This window comes from Podarcis vaucheri, assembly GCF_965113315.1.
Source record: "Podarcis vaucheri genome assembly, chromosome: 2".
Lineage (NCBI taxonomy): Eukaryota > Metazoa > Chordata > Lepidosauria > Squamata > Lacertidae > Podarcis > Podarcis vaucheri.
The window spans coordinates 88,993,646-89,020,930 of record NC_138760.1 but is presented as its reverse complement, the minus strand read 5'-3'; the positions used below and the strand labels follow the sequence as shown (position 1 = coordinate 89,020,930).

The 27,285-nt window shown below is 42.6% G+C and overlaps 1 protein-coding gene across 2 annotated transcripts in view; it reads right to left on the bottom strand.

Annotated features, from left to right (window-relative positions):
- Positions 1-27,285, bottom strand: part of NCKIPSD (NCK interacting protein with SH3 domain) — an 87,452-nt gene that overhangs the window by 15,709 nt on the left and 44,458 nt on the right. Inside the window, exons 4-9 of one of the 2 annotated variants that reach the window (XM_082209593.1) lie at positions 26,668-26,697; positions 22,846-22,933; positions 17,855-18,453; positions 8,671-8,841; positions 7,478-7,564; positions 4,274-4,412 (exon numbers count right to left, since the gene is read on the bottom strand). In XM_082209593.1, the coding sequence (XP_082065719.1) occupies positions 4,274-4,412; positions 7,478-7,564; positions 8,671-8,841; positions 17,855-18,453; positions 22,846-22,933; positions 26,668-26,697 (1,114 nt within the window). The remainder of the gene's footprint in view (positions 1-4,273; positions 4,413-7,477; positions 7,565-8,670; positions 8,842-17,854; positions 18,454-22,845; positions 22,934-26,667; positions 26,698-27,285) is intronic. The other variant, XM_082209594.1, reaches the window with a different exon arrangement.

Genomic DNA, 27,285 nt, shown 5'->3' with positions numbered 1-27,285 from the left:
GCAGAAAAAGAAAAAGAAATCATCTAAGCACTGTTGCACAAAATGGCCCCTGGAAAGAAAGAAATGGCTGACATGGACCGGTGGCAAAGTATTCACTGCCCCTTGCCACTTTTTCATTGTCTCGGTTATCAGTCCTGTTTCATTGTGAAGTGTTATTTCAAATGAACTGGTAACTGACATGAAGGGAAAGCGCTGGATAGTTTTGGCTGTCAAAATCACATACCTGTCAAGGTCTGCCATTGCTAACACATGAGCAATAGTGTGTGCGCAAGATGAATGCTCCTCAGATGTGCTGGGTGGGGATAGAAGATGCTCAAGCTGAAAATAAACATGACAGGAGGGCATGGGGCAGAATACCTTTCCAGAAGTAGATGCTTCAGTCAAACGAAAGCATATGTAATATTTATAATCTAGCCTTATGGTCTCTTCCCCTGGCAGCTTATTTGTATTGTATTTGAAGCACGCAGAATTGAAAAACAAAACTGTTAGGGCGTAATTGCACAAAAGCTAGTTAATACTAACCAGGAAGCACCTACTGGCCACAAAGCCAGAGGCTGACTCTAGAAGATTGGAAGGTACTATTTGTAGGGAGATCACAAAGGAACAGCCCAGGGCAGCTACCAGGAGAACATGGTCTGCACATTTGATGACAGCTAACTTGGCAGGCCAGGTTGTGCAGGTGCTACCACACAGCTCTGGCAGGATGGACTTGTAGGAGGAAGGAAGAAACAGGAGACAAAAAAGACCTTCTTTTTCAGCGCCCCCAGCAAAGACAAGTTAGAGGTCTAAAAGGGCACCTGAACTCTGAATTATCTGAGCAGTAGATGAAGAAAGGAATCCATTTGTGAGAAATACGGAGTATAGAGTAAAAACATCTGCCTGTAGACGAACTTATAAATTAGTGATGTATGGAGCCGAAAGTTTATTTTTAGATGCCAGCAAGCTAGGACTAATCTTGAAATCCAGGCAAGCTTCCCGCTAGAGTGAACAATGAGAACTACAGCTTCAAGTATTGCCATCTTAACCAGCAGAAATAAACACCCTTACAGAGACTTTTGCATGCCAAGATAAAAAATGCTAACAACTTCAGACACTGTGGACAATCAATAAACTGCTGTGATAAAGAGAAAGCTCAGACATCTATAAGCATAACAAGTATAAAGTGCAGGCACAGATCATATTTGCATTGCAGCAACACAGGGAATGAATGAATGTATCACAGAGCATAGCCGGGTCGTTGCGTGAGAAGCCAGTTGCCATCTCTCAGATCACCATCCCACCCACTCAAGAACACACATCGCCCGCCTGCTCCCCATGCTAGTTCTGCTCTGTAGTTTTCCCATTTTGTTTGTGTTAAGTGTGACTGTCAGATTTTTTATACCTTCAGGGCAGAACAATCTTGGCTATCTGTATGCAGATAACAGCAGCCTGGCATTCCCTCTCATCCCCTTGCAGCTCAGCAAGGCTTAGAGTTGCATCCGATCAAGCGCAGGGCATTCATGTTCTCTAGCCTACCTTGTGCTTCTGCTGGATTTAATTAATCCCCTCTCCCTTGTTTGCTGCTTGCACTGAGGAAAGGCCGTCTTACTGGGACATATCAACCCTATGCTTAGCACCTGAGTGTGCCCCTCAAATGGTTTCTGAATGCGACAAATGAAACAAAACAGAACTGTGGTTTTCTTAAAGATGGCCAATGGATTCTCTTCAAAGTTTTGTTCTTCAAAGAAACCGTGTAGTGAGCCTCTGTTTGGACTTATCGAACAGATCTGTTTGCACCCTAGACAGACGGAACACAGTTTCTCATTACCACAGCTACGTTGCACCCGTTTGGTAAATGTCCGGTTCTTCCCTCTAACCCGTAACTCTAGATTAAAGCCATTAAGCTTCCAAATCCTTTATCAGAAGCCTTGGGATGTCTGAGAGCAAACCTCGTTTTAGATACAGTGGAACCTCAGTTTTTGAGTATCTCGGAAGCCAAAAGTTTTGGTTTTCAAATGCTGAATTGCTTCCTTTTTGGAACGTGCCTTGGAAGTCAAATGGCTTCCGAGACGCGTTTCTCAATGGAATCTCCCGATTGCCCATTGTGCCTCAGTTGTCAAATGTTTTGGAAATCGAACGGCCTTCCAGAATGGATTACATTCGATAACCGAGGTTGCACTGTATATAGCTACACAGAGGAAAGGGGTGGGTTGTTCCATACAGCAAGCTGAAATGCTTGTGTGGATGTATGCTGTGTAGCTGAATCCCACCCAGAGCTGGTAAGGCTGCAATCCTATGCTCACCTGGATGAGAGGAAGTCTCATTGAACTCGGAGGAGCCTACTACTGAGCAGACCTGAACAGGATTGTATCGCAGGAGGCAGTGGGGTGCAAAGGTTAGCGGTGAACTTGGACTGGGAAGATCAGAGTTAAGCTTATACAGCTAACACCCTCTGTCTAACCTCTCACTAGTAGGCTATGAGGATAAAGTGAGGTAGTTCACCTGTATACGCTGAGCTCAGTCAAAGGATGGGATGCAAATATGGGTAGTCATATAATCATCATTTATAATGCTTACCTTCAAAGGGTTATTCATTTGTATAGAAAAGCAGGCTGTTAATGCCACGTTTGATAGTGGATTATGGATTCAGTTTTAAAAGATTAAGGGTCTAGACTTTATCATGTGCGCTTGCATTAGTTTCAGAATTCTAATTAAACTAGTTCCCATGGTGGCAGTCTGTTGCAGCACGTGTGTGTGTGTGTGTGTGTGTGTGTGTGTGTGTGTGTGATACTAAGCCAGATAATTTTTAAGGGATACTCACCTGATTTTTTAAAAAATCAAATAGCCCATTAAATCCCAATAAAACTCCCACACTTTTGCCAGTGTACTATATGGCAACAGGTGACAACACCGCGAAGTCAAAGACAGCAACTCTTTTTTTTTTAACTATTCCATGTTCAGCAGCTGAATATAAAAAGGTAAAAGGAAACAAGATACAGCCCACTAGAAAGACACCATGGGCTTCTTTCTCCGAGATATGTATGCATTGCCCATCAAAGCCATGGAACGGATAGAAAGCCAAGAGATTTAAATCGGCACTTGGCAGCAATAAACAAACTGCAGAATTAATTTATTCAGCCTGCTGCATATTTTATACATATCGAAGAGCAGAAGTAGCTGGCTCTGCTAAACCTAGTTAATAAAAAATGTTCTCTGTCTAATGAAAGCACTTCCAATCTTTTTCTTCTGCAAAACTTTGCTTTCAAAGACATGGCTTCACACAAGGTCACCCATGAGATCAAGATCTACCGTCCCTTTTTAAACTGTCTGAACCAGGCAAGTTCACCCCCCACCCCAGTACCACAACCATATTCATGCTATTGCTCTTCCCTCATATCTAAATCAGAAATACACAAGGCCACCCTTCCCCAAGATTTACACACACTTCCCATCATAGAACGGTCACACACACTTCCCATCATAGACCTTTATCAATGGTCTCCAAACTCACCCAAGCCAACTTCTGAGCCACTTGAAGATTTACCTGGGAGACATGCAGTCACTTAAATGAAATGCTAGTGAAGCCAAATAATCAAAATGGAACATTCAACTACAATCCCAGGGGCCCAAATTCATGACAATTCAGAATGAGCAAGATTTGAAGAGTTTAGCTGGGGAAATGGAAACAGAAGCTACTTGAATGATCATTTAGAAGGAGGCCAGTGAACTCAAAACACATAGACCAGCACCTTACTACTCAGTCAGCTACCCGGGAGATGCTTGCAAACCCCAAACTAAAACTCAAGCACTCTCTCTTTGGCTATCGTGAGCTGCTTCCTCAGCTTGCAACAAGATTTCCAAGGATGTAGAAGCGTGGAAGAAATGCCAGGCAATTGATCAAGGATACGGGTAAGAGAATGTACTTTCAGATCTACTTTCCCTCCCTCTCTTCACTTCCTGTTTATAGTCCAGCCTCAGCCCTTATCTGCTTCAACTTGGTGGCATAACTCCACTGTGCCCATCAGTCTTAATTTCCTACTAACACCCATCTCAGAGACTCTTGCAATGGTGGATTAGATTGCTGTCCAAATACCTGTAACAATTATTTTGGATGCCCAATATTCATAACCCCACAATACCTCACAAGCTGCCCAGAGTGGCTGGGGCAACCCAGTCAGATCAGATGGGTGGGTAGGTAGTAGTAGTAGTAGTAATATTAATAATAATACCACCTAAAGATCTCCATGACAAGCAGCAGAGATGTAGCAAGAGCCATTTTATAAGTTTGCCTTACCTTGGGTATGAGTCTGCATGTCTCGAGCTAGCTCCATTGGCAGGACCGAATTCACCAGAGCAGAGATAATAGCAGCATCCAAGTTGCACATTGCTCCAAAACACTTCAGAAGCAGTAGCCGTAATGGCACTCTGTGCTCCTAAAAAGTTATAAACGACAAATTTTAAATGACAAAATGCCAGGAAAATTCTTCCTGTTTGTTATCTGTACTTACCAAGGTTTAGTATTTAGTTTAAGAACTGAGCTCAGCAAAGCGAGTACATTTATCTTCACTGGAACAGTTTCAAGTTAGTGAGCTCACATGGAAGCTGGCCTTTCAGGGTATGGAAAATGGTGGTGAACTGGATTTCTTGCCTAGTTCTTTATGAATATGATAATCAATAAACCAGGAAACCAAGGTTAGTGACAAGCCAGAAATGAAGCTACAGCTTGTTTGGGGTTATTAACCACAGTTTCCTGGACTTGAAGTACAGAGAAATGACTTCCTGGTTTGTCAAAACCAGCTGTAAACACTAAAAGACAGTGCCAGATAACCTCTTCCTACTTGAGGCAGACCCATTTATTACCACCTTCCAATTTGCCTTCTGTGTCAATTTGTAGCATCACACAAGTTTTGTGATAGAGTGCAAACCAAGCATTGTTTGGGATTAGAGGAAAGTAAGCTTACTCCTCAAGAGAGAGTCTCCTAATTGATACAACTGGGAACAGATGAATTATCCACTAATAAATAACTCTAACTCCTCTATAATTTCTTTTTGTGTGTGAAGATCCTTTCAGATATTTCATCACAGAAAGGAAACATTACACTTGTAAAAGTAATTTCTGATCCATACAAGTTGACTATCTGTCACAATGGCAACTCTCACCACATATGCAGATGATACCCAGCTCTACCTCTCTTTCAAATCAGAACCAGTGAAGGCGGAGAAGGTCCTGTGTGAGTGCCTGGAGGCAGTTGGAGGATGGATGGCGGCTAATGGATTGAGGTTGAATCCTGATAAGACAGAAGTACTGTTTTTGGGGGACAGGGGGCGGGCTGGTGTGGAGGACTCCCTGGTCCTGAATGGGGTAACTGTGCCCCTGAAGGACCAGGTGCGCAGCCTGGGAGTCATTTTGGACTCACAGCTGTCCATGGAGGCGCAGGTCAATTCTGTATCCAGGGCAGCTGTCTACCAACTCCACCTGCTACGCAGGCTGAGACCCTACTTGTCCACGGACTGTCTCGCCAGAGTGGTGCATGCTCTAGTTATCTCCCGCTTAGACTACTGCAATGCGTTCTACGTGAGGCTACCTTTGAAGGTGACCTGGAAACTACAACTAATCCAGAACGCGGCAGCTAGACTGGTGACTGGGGGCGGCCGCCGAGACCACATAACACCGGTCTTGAAAGACCTACATTGGCTCCCAGTACGTTTCCAAGCACAATTCAAAGTGCTGGTGTTGACCTTTAAAGCCCTAAACGGCCTCAGCCCAGTATACCTGAAGGAACGTCTCCACCCCCATCGTTCTGCTCTGACGCTGAGGTCCAGCGCCGAGGGCCTTCTGGCGGCTCCCTCATTGCGAGAAGCAAAGCTACAGGGAACCAGGCAGAGGGCCTTCTCGGTAGTGGCGCCCGCCCTGTGGAACGCCCTCCCATCAGATGTCAAAGCGATAAACAACTACCTGACATTCAGAAGACATCTTAAGGGAAGTTCAGGGAAGTTTTTAATGTGTGATATTTTAGTGTATTTTTGGTTTCTGTGGAAGCCGCCCAGAGTGGCTGGGGAAACCCAGCCAGATGGGCGGGGTACAAATAATAAATTACTATTATTATTATTATTATTATTACACAGGAACATGCCTCGTACCAAGTCATACCGTTGCTCGATCTAGTTCAGATGCAACTACAATGACTGGTAGTGGCTGTCTGGGGTTTTAGACAGGAATATCTCCATCTCCCAGCCCTCCCTGGAGACGCTGGGCATTGAACCAGGAACCTTCTGCATGCAAAGAAGATGCTCCAGCAGTAAACTACAGACCTCCCCCTACTTTCCATGCACTGGATTTTTAAAATAAAAACATGTTTAAAATAAAATGAATTAATTATGACAAGCATAGGAGAGTGGATTATCTAGGGCAGATGGCTGTAACAGTGAGCCCTCGGAAAGGGATGGAGCAAAGAAGCATTCTTGTAGGCACTAAAGAGAAACACCTACATGTTTCTCCGCATACTTGATTTCCTTCCTTTGTCCCAGAGAAGTATCTTCATAACCTAATTTCCTACCCAAAGCTGTTTATGAATGCATAGATGTGCATCAATTAAGAGAAGAGCAGGAACAGCCTGCCAATGTTCCCAAGGCATTCTCAGAAATCCTTCCTCTCGATGACAGCAAAGCTGCTACCTCTGTTCCTGAGTGGAGTGCTTTTGTGTGTTTTTATAAGGGGCATCTAGATTTATCTTCCAAGCTGCTAGCAGAGATGTGTCCATGACCCAGATATAAGGCTTGTTTTCAGGCACACTTTTCCTGATGCCACAAATAAACTTTGGAAATAAGCAGTCCTTTGTTATGGGTTCATTTACAGCTTACGCTCTCTAGATTTACAGTGTTAAGCTCACACTCAGCATGCTCATATTCTTCCTTTGCTCTTACTGTTTGGCTACTTGATCGTAGTGTGGAATACTATGGCCTTCATAGTTGCCTGATTTAACTGGCAAGCCCATGCATGGGGAAACTGTGCCCCCCACCAGATGTTGCCAGACTACAACATCCATTATCTCTAACCACTGGCCAGATGGGAGTTGGACTCCAACAGCATCTGGATGGCTAAAGGTTCACTATTCACAGGCTAGATAAACCAATTACAAATATTCCTGGAACCGAGAACGCCAGGAGGAGGTTAAGGTTCTTGACAACACTGTTGTAAACTTGTGTTCACATTTTCACTCATTCCTGTCCCCAAAAACTCTCCATCAGTTTTGATTTGTGAACAAGGATTACATAAAACCAGTGTGCCCCCTACATGCAGCTGTGATGATAATGATGATGATGATGATGATGATGATGATAATAATAATAATAATAATAATAATAATAATAATAATAATAATTTATTTATACCCCACCCATCTGGGCCACCAGGGAATCAGCTGAAAGGCCATCAGCATGGGATAAAACATCCTCTACCATTCTCTGGAAACAAAAAATATTGACTGCAGCCTCGTACCATCTGATAATATGTAACAAGGGACATAACCGATTCGAAGTCATTCTTCTTGCACATCTTCTTGCAGACTTCAGGATCCGCATCGGTCTGGAAATGTGGATGGAAAAAATCAGTTTCCCAGTGAACCAAGAATGGATTGTTTCTGACAATAGCCATGCAAGATGAACCTGCAGATCTGTCCCAAACCGCAATCTTTCCATTCCCGAAACATAAACTAACATAATGCAAACTAAAGTTACATTCAGTACCAAAACAAGTCTCTGTCCTGAAACAAAAACAGTCTAGGGATGTATGGTCCAAACAAAAAAACCAAACATATATAATTCCAGAGAGCTATGCAAGCTGCTGAAAGGCCCAACAAGAGCATGCCACTACCTATAAAGTAATATCTCTCTCATTCTGGAAGACAAAATAGCCTATAAGGGTTTCCCCCCCAACCCCCAATTTCCAATTTAATTTCAGGCCCGGAAGAGGCAAAGGACCTTGAGCCAATCACATCCTTAAATAATGAACATTCACTAAAATGCACCAAATATGAGAGGTATAAGTTGTTTTGGACTTCTTTTCCGCTTGCTAATAGATGCTTCTTCTGAAAGAGTTGGGCTTTTAATGTAAATTCTCACCTGCAGACTCCTTACTTTAGAAACGCTATTGAAGTTCACACTAAAAACAAGCAACATTAGGCAATTTCACATTTCAGTTCACATTCATGTTCATACACATGCTGGCCTCTCAAGAGAGATATGGATCAAGACAAGGTTATCATGCCACATACATAACAGAAATGCATCTGCCTCATTCTTTTTTTTCATCTCCCACCCCAGCTAAAAAGTTACACCAGAGCTTTCCAAACTGTGTCGCAACATGTTAGTGTGTTGGCTGCAGTGTGTAGTTGCGTTGAGCAAACGCTTCCCCGCGCTCCTCCCGGGGCTGGAAAAGGGTTAGTTTAATGGGTAAAACTGAATTACTGTGTCTCAAAATGATGCATGTCTAAAAAGTGTGTCACCAACATGAAAAGTTTGGAAAGCTCTAAGTTACCCTGTCTTGATTGCTACTCGGGGCTCCTCTGGGAGGATACGTGGGGGTATAAATTCAATAAATAATACATAAATGAAATTTTACATTTCTGCTGAACAGAAGTCTGAGAAAGTAACAAAGACTCAAGCCATGCAAAAGCCAGAGCAGGAAATTACCAGAATACGAAGAAGTTCCTCCAAGTAACAGCAAATGACGTTTTCATCTTCATAGAGGGCCCAGCTGCGTTGCTGGGCATCATCCTTATGGCGGGCCAGATCTGCAAATATAACCTTTAGCCTCTCTTCGTCATGGCAGATCTGACCAGAAGGCAGTCCTGAACAAAGATCCTGCAACAAAAATAATACACATCGCTTTAACAGGACACACTTACTGGAAAAGCACTTGTTTTCAACTATAATTTAATTTTCAACTGAGATTTAAATGGCTAAGGTAAGTGCACCTTCCAAGTGAAGGCCTTCAATGAACTGCCATTTGCAAATCATGTACAGGCATCCAAAAATGCCACAAGTGACTTATTTTACTTTATTTTATTCCACATCAGGACAATGTCTTCTATTTGTTTCTTACCCTTTGTTTCTTAATGGTCATTGGCCATAATAATAAAGATTTTATTTGAACTAGCCACAAGAGGTTTAATGGGGTTAGTATCACTTATGAGAATACCCTCAATCATAAGCATGAATTAGTACTCTGAAAACTGAAATGTCTGTTCTGCTCAGTGTCCTGGGAAATGGATGGCAAACAGCTTGAACAATTAGTTAATTCAGCTGGTACACAGAAAACGATATTCCTCAAAGATGTGTATAACCTGGGGAGCAGAAGTGTCAACACAATACAGCTCATTGGGCACAATCATATCTGTAAGGAAGGAGGCAGTTTGGGAATCTTACAACTGTTGGGTTTTTGCACCTGCCACCTATGCCATTAACCTGATTAAACAAATGAATTCACATTGGCAGAGGAGGTGTATAAAGCAACTGTGATTCTCTTGAAGATTAGAAATCCATTTCTCCCTATTTGTGCAACTTTTGTTTTCTCACAAGGCATGGAAGTGACCCTATGTGCTTGCAAAATGTGATGAAAATCATAGCCCTAGGAACCCAACTAAAAGAGCCTTGCATCATTTTAGAGTTAAGATGGTAAGAATCTCCATCTCCCATCACACTGTTCATTCAACCTCATTTTAAATCAACACTGTGAGAACAGAAGCACCGTTAACTCTATCAGATTTCTCCAACCCTTTCTCTCCCTTCCTTAGACGGAGCGCTACTGGTACTATATTGGGAACAGGTAAAGGATCATGCTAATGTTTTTTGGGGTGCCTCCCCACCACCCACAACAACAAAAACCATACAGGGGCAGTTGCTTAGATGCAGCCAAGAGTTCCTTAGCTGGCTAACTTGCAGTGTGGATGGGGGGGGATCTTTGAAAAGTAATTCATGTAGAAAGGATAACACATGGTTGGAACTGAGCAAGATGATTTCTCTAGAGGCCTGATTTCCATGCAAAACATGCCCTAGAATTTGCCATCAGCACCTTGAAATGTCATCTCTCAGTATCTAAGCAATTTGCAAGGAAGGAAATTGGAAGCCACCTTATACTGTCAGACCATTAGCTCACTTAGCTGCATGCTGACCCTACTACAGTGGCTGGCCGTACTTCAGCAGTTTCAGATGGGAGGAATGCCCAGCAGTTCCTTGAAATGTCAAAGATTGAACCTGAGGCCTTATATTTGGGATGAGGGTGGGAGAGTGGAATAAGGACAAAAGATACTAGGCTCTGAAAACCACAAAAGCTTGGTGAAACAAAAAACCAGGCTTTTCCTGGAGGCGTGTCCCCAAACAAGTGATGCCACAATAAATAAGTCCTTGTTCTGTGCATCCACACTGACTGAGCCTTATAGATGGTTCATGCAACATTTGTTCAGGACCAAGATAAAACTTTATGCTTTTATCTTCACATAGACTTATAGTGATGGAGGTCTTTATCCAGCCCTATGGTCTGAGACAGGATTTTCCACAAACTGATCAATTCAGACCATAATATGACCCAAACCAGAGGAGAAGCATTGTATGATGCTAAGGTACACGCAGAACCATTATGTGATCAGACAAGTTCCCAACACAAGTTCCCAAACAGCAAACGTTTAATCCAGAAGTATGGATAGAGGAGAGCATGGAAGTGAAATATTGCCAGTTGGGTAAGAAATAAACTAAATTTGTTGCTGGCTGAATATTTAAGAGTTGGTAGTCTGAAGAGTGCAGAACTAAAGTGTTTCATTGCTAGAGTGTAAACAAAAGGTGTTTGCGAGCAAAGGTGCACAAATAAGCTGTGTCGCTGGAAGACAAGTTAGGCCCTAGTTTTACACTGTCATTTTGAGGGATCATGACCAGACTCTCCATGATGATAAAGAAGTCAAAGGTCAGTGTATTTGGGCAGCTGCACATTCAAAACTGTTTCCCCTCTATCCATGCTGGGCAGCCATAATTGCAGTTCCACTATGTTACTCGTGCATTTATTAAATTTATATCCAGTCCTTCCTCCCGAAGAGCCACTATGTGTGCCCTGGGTGTATATGGATTGAAAGTTGGGTTGATGTAACTTATCACGGAACTATAATGACTTCAAGATCCAAGTCAGCTATTTGCTTAGTGCAATAACTAACTTTGTTCTGTAATCAGCAAGATAGGGCTTAACTAATGTGCCATATAAGATGACCTTTAGACTAGTCAACAGCAGTGTGGGAACAGCATAGTGTTAGAAACTGAGATATGAAAGCTAGGAGCTAAATGGCACCTTAAACCTAAGCTACGGGCACAACAACAGAATGTCTAGGTGCACTTTTTATATCAAAAATACAAAGTTGGAAATGAATGAACTGCAGCCAAAATATCACGTTCATTTTCCACATGGTCTAGTCCTTCCCCTGCCCACCTCCTAATATCCTTAAGAGGGTCTCTTCTCCAATCTTCAGAGAGTAGCTGGAAGTGGGCAGGCAGAAAAAGGTCCTCCTTTCCTTCCACTCTGAAATCTTAGGTGCAGTACTGCGCCCTGAGCTCAGCAACTGCTTGCACTAATGAAATTGCCCATCACAAAATGTGCCTAGAACAATGGGAGTTTTGAACACTGGGCATAGTGATGAGGCAGTGGCCTCACAGGTTTGCAACACCGAGACGTTGTTCCCAGCCCCAAGGGGTTGACTCAAGGCAGCATGGTCCCTGTGCTATTGGGGGTGGGGGCAATTCCCTGTCTTGAGGGTCTTTCCTTCAAGGAACCTCTGTGCAGCCCATCAGGGTGCCTCAAGCTAAAATGGCGCTTGACTAATTTTTGAGTATAAGCAAGCTTTTTGAGTATAAGTAGTGTTTCTGAGAATGGGAGCATGTTTTTCCCCAAACTCATGAAGTGTATATGGACAGCAGTGCTAGCTTCAGCATGAAGTTAAGTGCTTCTTTCTCAAACAACTTTAACTATGATCTCTCTGGGGAAAGTGAGAATTGGAGGAGGGAGCTGAAAGATTTTCTAAGATTTTTTTCCTCCCAAATGGAATAAGAGATCATCATTGATTAAAGCTTCCTGCTGCTCTATACTAAATCTCTCAACCTTTTTTCAGGCTTCATATTACATTCTTTAATTAGTTGTATCCTTTCTTCTGTCCTCCTACTTTAAATTAAAAGTCAAAGCACTGCTTTACTAAATCAATTTTAGAATCCATTACCACAGACTTATTCCCAATGTGCTCTTTTGAAGGATGAATTGCTTGTGGTATTTTTCATTCAGGTCTGCCTTGCTGCTGTGTTCATGCAATACAAGGATCAAGGGAAAAGAAATATACTCATACCTCTGATGTTGCACATAGTCTGCCAGGGTGTCCTTGCACTTATTCTATAGTGGAAGCAATTTCAAAAAGAAGGAACTTGTACCTCTCAGGTACTCTCATATACCTAAATAAGGCAGGAAGGGAGAGAATCTAGCCAAAGGTGTAATTCAGGCCTCCTTTGATGTAGGAGAGACTTCTTTTTAAAATGTCAGTAGAAGCTAGCTTTCCCTTGAGCTTTGGGTTTCCACTTATTTCTCTAAATTGCCTTTTAACATATTGCCCATTTGGGCAATGTAAGAAAACATACATCCACATAATGACAGGCTGATGAAGGCCCACTAGCACACTGTGTAAGCTGCTCCTGTGTTAACTTCAGCGCCCCTGCACACATGCCCTCTGCACATTTTAATTGATATCCAAGTGTGGCAAACATGCATTCATCCATAAGATCAAAAGAGCAGCCCTTCTGGATCAGACCAGAGGCCTATCAAGTTTAGCATTCTGCTTCTGCAGTGGCCAACCAAATGTCTGTGCAGGAAGCCTACAAGCAGGGGGTGAGGGAAGCAGCACTCTCCTGCTCATAATCTCCAACAACTGGTACCCAGAGGTACTGATTTTCTGACACTCAATGTAATCTATAGCCATCACGAATGAATAATGGTCATTATAGGCCTTATACTACAGGAATTTGACTAATCCTCTTTTAATGTTGGCCGTCTTTGGACTTCAAATTCCATAGTTTAACTATGCACTGCGCAAAGATGCACTGTGCATTTCCTTTAGTCTGTTCCAAATCTCCCACCGTTCAGCTTCATTGGATGGCTTTTTGGGTTCTACGATTATGACAGGAGGAGAGAGAGAGAAAATCACCCAGTGTGCTTTCTCTGCACAATGTGTAATTTTGTGAACTTCCATAGCATCCCCACTTACTCATTTTTTAAAAAAATTCTCCCTAGACTAAATAGCTCCAAACATCCTCTTGTAGGAGTTTGATCTGATCTATAAGCAGCTACAGGATTTGCTTTTTCTTGGCTGGGGCCTATGCCCCTTGCATTACTATGGGGTCTTCCATTGAAAATGCTTCATGATATTGCCTCCTCCTATAAATATGGGAGAGCCAGATCCAGAGCTGAAACAAGTACCGGAATTGGACAGCCATCACTAGTTGTACAGGGAAAGTTACTACATTAGGAGCTGAAGCGACTGTGGTGGGATTCACACACAAGGATAGAAATAAATGTAAGTTTATATATAAATAAAAGAAACCCAGCTTGGTGTCCGGTGCTGTTCAGCGCTTCCAGTTTTGCAAGACAAACATTGGGATCCTTCTGGGATCAGGAAACCTGGCTGTGCCTTAAGTCCCTTGACTGCAGTCACCAAAGCATATCTTGCGGCCCAATAACTCTGTGGAAGGAGTGCTTGAGTGACTGGCCTACAGATGACAATGGGAATACCTGACAGGCAAAGTGGGGGAAGCATAACTATTGCAATAGGAGAAGCCAAAAAAACTCCTCTTGCTGTCCGGTGCTGCTGAACATCTGTAAGCACTTGCCTCCATTGCGCTGTAAAATAGCCTTCTCTGTAAGAGGATTATAACTCCAGAAGAAGGAGGAAGGAAACACCCTGTAATTACTACACACTCAGCCAGGGAGCTGAGCTTGCTCCTAAATGAAACACTAAGTTTCCAAAGGCTCTACCCTAGAGAGAGGCTCAGTAAATTGAATTAAGTGTCTGTCTCACTCGGCACTGTTAATCTGGGCTGGAGTCTCCTAGGGTGTGCTGTTGAGATGGCAGCCCCATCTCTTGCATTAAGCATAGGTTCGTACAGGGATTTATCACACAGTCATCAACGGAGTAATATACAATGATACCTTTTTATTTATTTATTTATTTAGGGCTCGGGGGAGATGATTGTGCACATCCACGCAAAAAACAAAGAAACAACCCCCCCCCTTAAAAATATTGCCTACATTTTTTTGAGAGTGCCATTGGCTTTCTAGAATGGATAGCCAGGACTTAGGGGGAAAGGAGCGGAGCAGCTTTTGCAGAAGTGCAGCCACACTTGCACAGCACAATTGTCATTCCATCTGTTAGCAGTGGAGGCGAGATAGCGGCAGAGGGAACTTTCCCAAAATAACCATGTTCTCTTCAGCGGAAAAGATTGCGATTGGAGGTTTCCCACGTATAATTTTGCCCTCCAAATGCAGAATGACAAACACCGATGAGCTTAAGGCACATCTTACAAATACTGTAGTGTAAATCATTTAAGTTGGCTGTTGCTTTCGTAAGGCGTAGTCTGGTTCCTGGAAACAACTGTATGGGGTGGCTATACAGTAGTAATCGTTGCTAGCTACTTAATAAGATCTGACCCTAGCAGTGCGAGTGAAAGAAATGGAGTTAGTGATGAAATCGCATTAAGGAGGTGCATGATATGTCAAGAAGTTAGTCAGATTAGAGAGCTTTGCTAATAGATTAATCTCGTTCAAGTCCATTAACGGCTTGGTTCACAGTGGAAACCCTGTGGATGGGAGATGGGAGGGAAATAAAGTGGACTGTTAAAAGGTGAGGAAAGCGCTTCAGAGCAATTGTGAAAATATGTGGGCTCTAAGGCTTTGTTTGCCCCAACATTTTATCATCGCAATTTTAATTTGGTTTTTTAAATTTGTTGCTGGCCCTGAATAATTTTTATTCACATGGCTTCCCTTGTCAACAATTTCATGCTTGTAGGTTTTATTTTATAATAAGCGCTGAATTAGTTCACCCAAACACTATGCAATTAGGTTGTTATAGTCAGCTAAAAGAAAGGTAATTGGGATGGGGTTGACCTTGAGATGAATCATGAAGTAATACTGTTACATGCCACCCCTCAAACTCAGAACGATACTTCTAGGATTGTGGTTTAGCTCTGTATTTAAGATTTTGGTGGTTTCTTCACTCCCACTAAATTATTAAGGAAATTGCCTGGGTTCGTAGACACTCTTGGCTGCCCTGTTGCTTTGACTGTATACTTTATATTTGACTTTCTTCAGTAATGTTTTATTCTGGATTGTTTTATTTGATTATTTAATGTGTTCTAAAACACTTTTGAAATTTTTCTTTAAAATATAAAGCGGTACAGAAATGGAATTAATAATATTGATAATTTTTTGCCATACGCTGCCAAATGGGGGAAAAACCACGGTCTTGTTTTTCTGAGTAGGGAAAAAGTGACAAGAGAGGTTGCACATTTGGGATTGGATCCAGTGCTAGTCCTACTTAGAGTTGACCCACTGAAATTAAGAGACCTAAGCTAGTCATGCCCATTAATTTCAATGGGGCAACTCTGAGTAGCAGTACCATTGGATACAGCCCTTTAAAATTATCCTTACACGAGAAGTTGGTGCACAGACTCCACACATTTCCAGTCTTCAATTAAAAATTGGTTTTGTTAATGTTTTATCAGGATACGGTCAGCTTGAAGTAGGTGTTTCCTTTGAGCCATAGAACAGGAACAGAAACCAACAGTCTAAGCCAAAGTTGAGGGGGGGGAAGGCTGCAGCATGAAATTGCTTATAGGTTTCTGCTGAATTGAGGCTGAGTATTGATACGCCATCTTTATCAAGTTAAAAAGCAATTATCTTGATTACCCAGTGGTCACATGATCCCAGAAATGTGAAGTTCCGCTGCTGCATCTAGCGATTGTGTTCACTATGGACAGCTAACTGGATTACGATTTGATCTGAATTTTGAGCAAAACAGTTTTCCATATCTGTATGCCTCGCTAAACCCTTTTGTAATCTTGCCAGCATCAATAAAGCTTTCCTATTAGAGGTCAGTAGGAAGTTTCCTTCTCCACTACCACACAACAGAAAGGAACTGAATTTAATATTTTTCCACTTAAAGCCAGTTAGCCAGACAGACTATGGAGTCAGTGGCAAGAGTGCACAATTTAATGTTGGGGGAACGAGCAGTTCCAGCATAGCTCAAGTGGCTTGAAGATGCCACTTGGTGCGTTAAAGAGGGAATTGGAAACTGTGAACAAAGCATAAACCTGGCCCTACATGCTGCACCCATCAGAATCTGTGTTAAGCATCCATCTACCTGTGAGGTATAGAGGACACGGATCAGACCTTCTCATAATCAGTGCTCACATCATGTAATTCATAGCTGTGGGAGATCTGGCTTTCCATGTCATTGAGCGCACTGATCTCAAACACACTTTTTATGGCAATGCTCTTGATGCTGTTTTTGTCCTGTGATAATGTTGCTAGGATGTTACTTGATTATTTTACACTAATTTTTACACATGGTTCCCAGGCGGACACCCATCCAGGCACTGACCAGATCCAGGCCTGCTTAGCTTCAGCAAGGCAGTGACCTCAGACCATACACTGGTAAATAAAAGATGTAGCAGGATAGAAACAAAACTAGCTTATAGATAAATAAAAGAAAAAGAAAACATCGTACCCCAGGGACAGAGACCAAAGGATTTGACTTTTGGGGCCATATGAACGCAAAGCAGTGTAACAGCATTATCTCTAGAACTCTTAATTTAAGGGGGGGGGGGGAAATGTGGTTTTGGATAAAATAATCTGAACAGGACCTCACAATGAACCAATGTTGCTTATGGTTCTCCCACCTCTTTGCAGATTCTGTATTATTTTTTCCCCTTTATAGAAAACTGCTATTTTTATAACACTAACTCAGTCTATACCAACCAGGGTCATTAAGTTGCTGCCTAAATCATCTCTGATTTAGGGTTCCAATCTATGCAGGCCAAATTTATGCAGTTCTTTCTCTGTAAGCCCAACCCTACATTGCCAGTGTATTAGTTACCAATAAGGATGTCAACAAGACCGCATGATCCCATTCCCTTTTTATTCTGTTGTTCTTCTGGCATATGAAGTGTTTAGTAATTCTACCATCTCTTCATAAATAAAGCTCAGTAACTGAACATGCATTCTGCTACTTTCTGAGGTGACAAATACACCATAGAGTAGGGATGGGCAGAAAGCAGGATATACTGGTAGATCTGGGTAATTTGAAGCAGTTTGGCAAGGATTATTGACTCCCAATTGTTTAACAGTAACAACACCCCCTTCCCGGCTACAAATTATACTTCTGACACACCAGGGGGCAGGGGTATTTAGGAGCGGATTCTTGTCTGAAAGGACTGTGACCTCAATTCAGCTCTGGTTCTGGAATCAAATTTCTGGGCTCAAAATTATTTAATTCTTATTCAATGTATTTTGCACCTGGCTGTGATTGGTGGATCTTGGGATTCTAGAACAAAAAAAATCAAGGACATCCTGCTAGTCTGAAGTTCAACCATCTCTAAAGGAGCCGACATATCCTCAAGGGGATATGTCCACTCTTACGCTGGACAGAATATGATATATGCGGCCTCAGTCACCTAAGTACTTGAGCTCCCAACTCATGTTACTACTGCCTGCCCACCAAAAAAAGCCCCCATGCCTTCTAAAAACAAAGTTCATCAGCCAGCAAGCCACAGAAAATGCTTTTCAACCTATGTATTTTCCTACCTTGCTTTCCACCAATGAGATGAGAATCTGCTCCATGATGCTATTAGTGGCAGGAACAGAAGTTTGGATATGGCCAATTACTACACCAATGGCAACCCGGGAGAGCTCATAGCTGAGATTCGTGTTCCTGCGGACGAGTTCAATCAATTCAGCGCCTATTGTCTTTGGCACAGATACTACTAGGCTCGGTGATTCATGATCTGCATCCTCTAGATCAGCTGGCTTTTTATCTTCCGGGCAAAGGGAGTCAAAATCCGCTGCCTCCGCAGGAGCAACTGGCACAGTCTCCTTGGCTTGTACGGTCTTCTCGTCATTTGCACCTGAAGCCCCTGCTTGCACGGGCACTTGTGGGGCAGCCCTCTTGGTCTGGGGTGATTTGCTTGCACTCCCATGCTTTCTTTGCCCTGGCGGGCTAATATCCAAGCTGTGTGATGCCATCGTGTGGGCACTTCTGCTGGGAACAGGGGGAGGGGTGTTGCTGGGGCTGGGAGTAGCAGTCGGGAGAGCCGACTCTGTCGAGCCAGTGTACAAGGTATCCAGCGAAGTTGTACTTACAGAGGAGGCACTAGAAACTGACCGAGAGGTGATTTCAACTGCGTCTGAAAGGCAACGATTAAAATGTCTTAGCAACAGCATCAAAGGAAAGGAGGGGAAAAAACAAACTGCAACAGCAGAGTCCATTAAGAAGCACATTGTGCATGCTTCCAAAGTAGTTTAACTAGCCTTCCTGGTTCACTTATCTCAAAGCAAAATTGTATTAACTCTCTCTTGAGTATTCCTGATCACTAACCTCTTTCCAACAAGGGAGAAAAAACTGCTCTGCAGACATGAATTTTCTTCAAAGATCCCAGTGTTTTTATTAAAAAGCATTAATCTGCGGGTGGAAGAGATTTTCCCCGCAGGAATAGATGCACTTTTTTTTTCTCTTTCATTTTTAAGCATACAGCTATTACTTTTGAATAATGTTTCTTACATATTTCAAATTACAAGAGGAAAACTGCCCATTGCTGAAGCATCCCCCTTTTCCTTTCTGCAGCTACTTTCAAGCACCAGTTGAGAATGTACTATCTACGGAAGTCAACAACAGAGATCATTGGCTAAAAGGTACTGACCGCCACCCATCTATAACACTTGTGGCTCATGGGCAAAACTTATCCTGCCAGGGCTGTCCATTTGACCCACAAGGCTATTTCAGGTAAGCCATGCCCACCTAACATACACCTGAAGTCATAGGACGTTAAGTGAGGTCATAGGATGATGACTGATGGGCTTTGCAGGCCCTGCTGGCTGGCTGACAGTCGCCAAGTGCACGGCTTACAAAGTGCTTCACGCAGCATTTCAGAAGTGCCCAACAATCAGTTGGATGTTGGATGCTTGGAAAGCACTGTGAAGAGCACTGTGTTTAGACAGGTGTCAATCACCTGGCATCATTATGTTGTCATATGACTGACCAGTATGTGGTCCCATCTGCCTGACAAAACTGGCCCGTGGGGTGGAGATAAAGGTCTGGCCCTCCAGGCCAAAAAGTTCTGCATCTCTGACCTTTAGCTTGTTAACTAACACAATGGGATGTTGGTTCACAAAGTTTATCCTAAAATTGGTCAGGGATCTTCCTCTTGCATGGAATTTCTGGATGCCCTTTGGTTTTCAGTAACAAAAAAACCTTGCATTATATTACGATTCGCTCTTGCATGGCTGGCGTTGTTAAGAAGTGGAAATAACCAGTTGCAACTTTTATAGATAATAGGATAGGTTTCTACCTAATAATTAAAATAAATAAATAAATTTATTAGATTTGCATAATTTATTTTCTTCAGCAATCTTGCTGGTTAAGGCTTTCTAAGTACCATGCTATTTTTGCAGCAGTAAACGCATACCTTCACAAACCCGAATACTCAAGGCAAATCAAGCATATATGTACCAACAGTCCAAACGCTGGAATGTCTTGTTTAAGATTCTGCCTGCATTTCCGTACTAAGTTTTACTCCTTATCTTCCCAAAATAGGCTACTATATATCCCACAGTCAGTCTTTCATTGCTAAGACAAGGAAGAGTATATATAGTAAATAGTGACATAGATGAACAACTTGAGAACCTTATCTGTAAAAGGAAAGCAGTACTTTCAAATGGCAACAACGCTGATTCTAATTCTTGATTAACTGTATAACCTTTATATTACCCACCACTCTTAAAAACCAAAGGGGAACAGATTTATTCTCAATTCCCAAAAAGATTTTAAAAATTGCTAATGAATCACTAACACGCTTTCATTGCCTTGAACTCAGCACACACGCCTAGCAGGATCTGGCTCCAGAATATTTCCTTTCCTTTATTTATTTAAAAGAAACATTGGTATCCTTTGTACCTACTGATCTCTTTTCTATACAGAGTAGGACTCAGATTCAGATAATTTATTACGGTCAAAGACCAGTAGGACTCAAGTAACGCACAAGTTTAAGTACTATACTTTATTATTTTTGGCCTAAGTCATAATGCTTAACCAATGTTTGTTTTCCTTACACCAAGTTTTCAATGCTATCATTTGCCTGGTTGCTTCAACACAGTTTAAATTTCCCCTGGGTGACTGGGGCTCATCTAGCATAATTCCTTTGCACCTAATAATCCAGCATGATTAAACTTTAAATAATGAAACTCATTGTATGTGCTCAATCTGGTACTAAGTAAATTATTAGTACCTACACGCAATCTAATACTTTGACCGTCACACCTCAAGCCTCCTATAAGCAATGAGTTGCTTTTGTTGTATTTGCCTCACTATGTGCCTAGTTTAGTAAGGTTCATGGTTCCTTCAAACTTTTTTGGATTTTTAGCTATCTATCTCTGAAGAGGAAACAGGAAGGAAATTTTTTTGGACACAGTTTCTTCCTGGTGCCCTTGATTCTAGATGTGTTGGAGTTATTGTTATTGAAAATTTCAGCTTGAATCTACACATGCACCTAAAAAGGCCCTTTTGCTCCTTCTTCACTCCTCCCTTTGCATAAGCAGGGGAAGCAGGCAGAAAGCCGATGGTAAAATACCCAAACTAATGGCTTAGAAGCAAGCCAGATATGGATCTATGGTTTAAAATTCACCTCTAGTTCCCCGACTTGTTTGGAAGGCATTAACCACAGTTGCCCATTTCAGACATAACGGGAAGCTTTGATTAACTGCAATTTCCTGGTTTGTTTTACTATGTGCATGAAAGGAAGAGTGAAGCAGGGGCAAAGAGGCTGTGCGTACAGCTATTATAACTATGGTTAGAAGTAGTCAGGACTGACTGAAATCCACAATGAGCAACCCTGGTCTATGACTTAAGCTCAACTTCCGACATTCAAACATTTCTGATTACAAGGTGACAAGTCGGTCTCACTGGTGACTTAAAGGGGCAACACTTAGCTTAGGAACCTTAACCAGGGTTAAAGCAACAAATGCTGATTGGTTCTAACCATGGATATGTTTTATGTCTGCACTGGGCATTCATGAAGAAAATAGTTCCCGTTGAATAAGGTTGACCCTTTGGATAATCCATTTTTCTAAAAAGCATAGCACCGGAGAATTATCTGCTTTGTTCTCAACAACACTGGGCATTTCAGATTTAATGAACATACATCAGTGACGGCCAGCAGTTACATAACTGACACACCCTCCTGGTAAAAGCTGAAAGAATATGGTTCCCGAGAGCACCGCTTCTACAATGTTCAGCTCTGAACAAAGAGCAGGATGGATTGTTCCCAGAAAGCTCGTTCTTAATTGAGCCCTTCATCATTGCATTATTAGTGGGCTCCCCCTGGTGATCTATGGAATTATCACATCCTGGTCAGGGGGAAGCTGGGATTCTCAGTACACTTGGTTGCAGTACTCCAAAGAACAACAAGAAGTGCTTATGCACCTTAGCCAAAGCAACTAACTGCACAGAGGCATGTCTGTCATTCAAATACTGCCAGGTCATTTGGGAAAGACCAACCACTGCCACTTCCAGCTCATCTGAAACTGACTAGAAAGGAAGAAGGAGGGATGGTGGTTCCCATGAAGCTGTTTATCATCAATCTCTTAAGTTCTCCCTCCAAGTTACTATCAGAAACAAAATTCTTAAGGCGGGAGCCCTAGGCACATGCATCTCTCTAACTGATGAAAGATTCCAGCAGTTTCTGGAATACCTAAATCTAGCCACAAAGAACACAAAGATACACCAATCCATTCCTGAGCTTTCTAAAATACGCATGTTTATATTGTGTGCTTACTCATGAAAATCTTCCCATGATAACAACTTTAAGTCATAGGACTGGTGGTTTTGTAAAAAAAAAAAATCATATGGGAACAGCCTGAAGTTCTCAACTAGCTGAAATCATGCTAGAACAGAGCTTTCCAAATTGTGTGCCGCGACACGTTAGTGTGTCGGCTACAGTGTGTAGGTGTGTCACGCAAAAGCTCCCCACGTTGCTTCCAGGGCTGGAAATGGGTTAGTTTAACCTCCGGTTTGCTAGTAAAACTGAATTACTGTGTCGCGAAATGATGCATGCCTAAAAAGTGTGTCACCAACATGAGAAGTTTGGAAAGCTTTCTGCTAGAAGGTTTTAGAACAATGGGAAAAAATCGTTCTAGGACTGCAAGCCTTCTTCAAAGTTCCATGGCAAAAAAATACAAAAGCAAAACATTTGGAATAAACTCTTATCTATAATATACTCCTTTCCATCTTGTGGAACACACGCAGCCAGAAGTAGCTCAGCAGTACGTTACCCACCCCACACCAGATGATTATAAGGCAGGTGGACGTGGCTTGGCCAAAACGACCTGACAGTTCAAACAGGGAGGCCTGGTGGGCCTAACCAGGCCTGTGACTCAGAGGATCCCCACCATGATGTAGACAATACTGAGCTTGACAGATCAACAGCCTGACATACTATAAGCAAGTTTTCCACATTCCTAATCGTTGACATTCCAAATCGTTGACAACCTCAGTGTCATACAGCCGCAAAAAGCTTTTCTCTTACTTTTAACAGAGGCTGCCATCTGTGTGTTTTTGTATTTCTCTGGCGGTGGCGGAGTAACGGGAGCCGCACGGCGTGGCTGTGGTGGGATCTAGAAGAAAAGGTTTTAGAACAATCAAAGGAAGTAGCGAAGACAGGCACATAAAAAATAAATCATTTTTTTTCCTCTGTGTGCACAAATTTGTCCCAATATTGCTCTTTTCATTCCTTAAAGATGCCGCTGGAGGATAGCAATGTTAATAATAATCAGTTTCCTCCCAGAGCAAAGCGGAAGCGTCTGAACGTGTCGCTTTCCTCCCTCCCATGGACAAGACAAGCAGCATGTTTAATTGCTACGTTCAGCAGTGCCCTGTGTGCTTGTGTTACACAGACCTGTCAAACACGTACACTTTGCCTTCCTCTCAGCCCCTCCACAGAGGCAGCAAACCATGTGCATATTAGATGCATTCGGAGCGATCCATGCAACAAATTATGCTCGCAAAGGGATAAAGACAAAGACTAGAAGCATGTAGGTTTTCTTCGCATTAATGCATTCAGAGCATTTTTTTACTGAGACCGGAAAAAAGTCTCAGGCTAGACAAGGCCATTTACAATGCCATTCATTCCCTGCAGAGGCTCCTGACAAGGAAAGCTTTGACTCGTGCACGGTGCTTAGAGCTCCCTACAGCTAGCACACTTCCAAAGTCACACAATTCTTCTGTGAGCAGATAAGGCTGGAATATTAATTGCATAGCTTGATCAGCAGTGGGGGGGGGGGAGGTGAGTGGGGCAGAGGCTAGATTAGATAGTCCGTCTGTGACATCTGGATTAGACAGAAGTAGCTCTAGGTTTTAAGGCTCAATTTCCTTCTTCTGGGATACAGAAGAAGCACTTCCCAGCCGTGTTAGAAACTCCCATTGTTCTAGGCGCATTTTGCAACAGGGAATTTCATTAGCACAATCAGTTTAGGCGCCGTACTGCGCCTAAAATTTCAGATTAAAACTGCAGAGTGGAAGGAAAGGAGGACCTTTTTCTGCCTCCCCCCTTTCAGCTACTTTCTGAAGACTGGAGAAGAGACCCTCTTAAGAATATTAGGGGAGTGGGCAGGGGAAGGACTAGACCATGTGAAAAATGAGCGTATTATTTTAGCTGCAGTTCATTCTTTTTCAGCTTTGTATTCTTGTTATAAAAAAGCACACCTAGCCATTCCGTTGTTGTGCCCATAACCTAGGCTTAAGGTGTCATTTAGCTCCTAGATTTCATATCTCAGTTTCTAACACTGCTTCCCATTAGTGTTTGTTATAACAAAGGTGGTTAGCCAGCTAGAGAACAGTTTCCCATCCAATGGCACACACCATTCTGGGCTCCTTAACACAACCCACTTCCCCAAACCTAAGGCTCTGAGGGGCTGCATCACCACAGGGGTCCTGCACCTGATTTCCTCTATTTGGCCTCATTCTGCTCCTGGAGTTCTTGCCACTCAGGTGGCAGCTGGAGGCAACTCTCTTGACACCAACACTTATTTTCAGGAGTCTGGATGGTGGAGACCAAAAATCTCACCCTTTGGGCCAGCACTTGTCTCTTGCACTCTTCTTCCTCATCTATGTTTTCCCCCTCTCTTCTCTCCCCCTCCCAGAAAAAAAGGATAGTCCTTTCCTTATACTTATTCAAATGCCTTTACATACTGATTATTATTTCAAAAATATCTAAGCGGTGTATAGTCTAAAACAGTTAATGTATCATTAAAACAAGAACACAACCTAAACCCTGTGAAATGTCAGTATAAAAATATATAAAAGCGGTGCAGAAATTCAGAGGATTCAAATATCCTGGAGCCAGAGGCTCTGTCCTTCCTTCTCTCTGTGTGTGTTTTATTGGTTAGCTCCCCAAGAAAGAGTCCCCCATAGCTCTTCCATCTTTTACCCCATCTCCCAATCCATCTGTTGCTCCTTTGGCAACTCAGTAGCATCTAGTCCTCCACACTCTCCAACTCTGTGACAGTATTTCCATAAAAAAAAGCCACCTTACTTATGAGTGCTCTTTATGGGACCTATAATATATCACAGAAACAAGATCTCACCATACGCATCAGGAATGGGGAACCTCAGGCCTTTCTGATGTCCTTGGACTCCCTACCATCAACCAGCCCCAGCTAGCATGGCCAAGGATGATGGCAGCTGGGCTGCAGCCCAACAGCACAGAGGGCTGCAGGTTCCTCATTCTTGATACACCTTAAACAGAGAGCGATCTCCTAGAAAAGGACACAGCATTTACAAAAGGAATGCCCAGTGTTTTCTATTAGGAGCAACCTTTTCCAATTTATGGAGGTTGTAATCTAAAACCTTTGGAGGGCATCGGTTTGGTGAATGCCGATTTATTGGATGCACCACTCAGAGCTAAACTACGCATTATGTTAAGATATGTAGCTGTGCTTGTATGTGTAGGTGGTTCTTTCTTTCCCACACGTTGCCAGTGCAGGGGGCCCAGTTTGGATCACAAACATAGCTTGGAAGATAGGGAGGTCTTTAACACTCCTCGCAAGTATGGCTCCAATCCACTGCACAATGAGTTAGGCATGCTTCCTTTGATTTGCAAGTGTTGGTCTTGGTTTTCATGTTTTTAAAAGGTGCAAGCATAGAGATTGTTGGTGGGCCTTTCTAGTTGTCCCATCATTAGGTGCAGCTTGCTGTGTGGTGATGTACGGTAGATTGTGTGATTCTCTGCTCTTGGAGTGGCTTCAACCACTGGCTTCAACACTTCTGGGCTTGGGGCATCTACTTAAGACACATCTGTTTACTCAGGCCTTTGGTGGAAGCTGAGGTTGTTTTTGCTCAAGGTCCTATTGCTTTGCTGAATTGCATGTTATATCTAAAACACATACTTTACTAAAATTATTATTTTAGTCTATTGTTGAATTTATTATTTTATGGTTTGCTGCTTTATAAATAAACTAAAAAGGAATCAAACCTCTAGAAGCTACACTGGATGTTTGGGACTAAAAGTTGTATCATCTCTGGCCTCTGGCCATGCTGGCTGGAAACTGAGGGGGTTATATTCTATCAACACCCGAAAGGTATCAGGTTGGGGGCGGCTGCTGCTTTAAAGGATGTTCAAAAGATGTTCATTTGAAGAAAAATGTTCAGAACTTTTCATGTGCTTAAAGGTAAAGGTACCCCTGCCCGAACGGGCCAGTCTTGACAGACTCTGGGGTTTGTGCGCCCATCTCACATCTATTGGCCGGGGGCCAGCGCTGTCCGGAGACACTTCCGGGTCACGTGGCCAGCGTGACAACGCTGCTCTGGCGAGCCAGAGCCGCACACGGAACGCCGTTTACCTTCCCGCTGGTAAGCGGTACCTATTTATCTACTTGCCCCCGGGGGTGCTTTCGAACTGCTAGGTTGGCAGGCGCTGGGACCGAGCAGCGGGAGCGCACCCCGCCGCGGGGATTCGAACCGCCGACCTTTCGATCGGCAAGCCCTAGGCGCTGAGGCTTTAGCCCACAGCGCCACCCGCGTCCCATGTGCTTAGGCCAGCTTATTTGTGGAACTCCATGCATCCCAAATAGCCAGTCGTTTGCATATTCTAGTGTAAGCAGCGTATTTTGCAGAATAGTGATTTGCAAGTGGCAGCTTCATGTCAACGGTATACTAGGAATTATATATAAACATTATTGGTTAAACAGCAGTGGGCAGGAGATAAATGGAAACTAAAATGAAATGCAGCTTTTGAACAGAACAAGCATAGCCTATGGTTATGTTTTGCAGAACATTTTACACTTAAGTATTAAAAAGTTAAAATTAGGGTATATGGAGTTAGAAACTACAACCATAAAATATGTTAACTTACGCCATACTTTGTTTCTGGCCTTTTATCATTCTGACAATCGTAATCCAGAATAAAAAATAAATAAATAGATAAAATGAAATTATATTTTTTTAAAATGGAAGATACTATTTAAACAGCTCCATCCCATTCACTACATTACCATAGTGAGGCCTATGTGTTTGCCTTCCACAGTCATTCTTTACTCCTAGCCCAGAATTAACAGTTACAGTTCATAAACACAATACCTAAAACCATGATGAAGCGCAAACTCAGTCCTTTGTTTTTTTTTAAGTTTAAAGAAAAAAGTGTTACTCGTTTGAAAAATGGCAATGCTTACACATGATTCTAACGAAAGACAACAACTCATTTGTTCATTTAGAAATTATGGGTATTCCATCTCAATAAATATCAGACAGCTGGGAGTTAAGGACAAAAAAGATGTCTTTCAAAATACTGGCAAAATGCCTCTTCCTTTCCCCTAAAGCAGGGGTGTCCAACAGGTCGATCGTGATCTACCTTTAGATCCCTGGGAGGTTTTGGTAGATTGCGGTCGATGGCTGGGTCCCTTTCCTTAGCATTGGTAAAATAGAATCTGTCTCCGCCCCCTCACCCCACCCTCCATCGTTGCACGATCTGCAG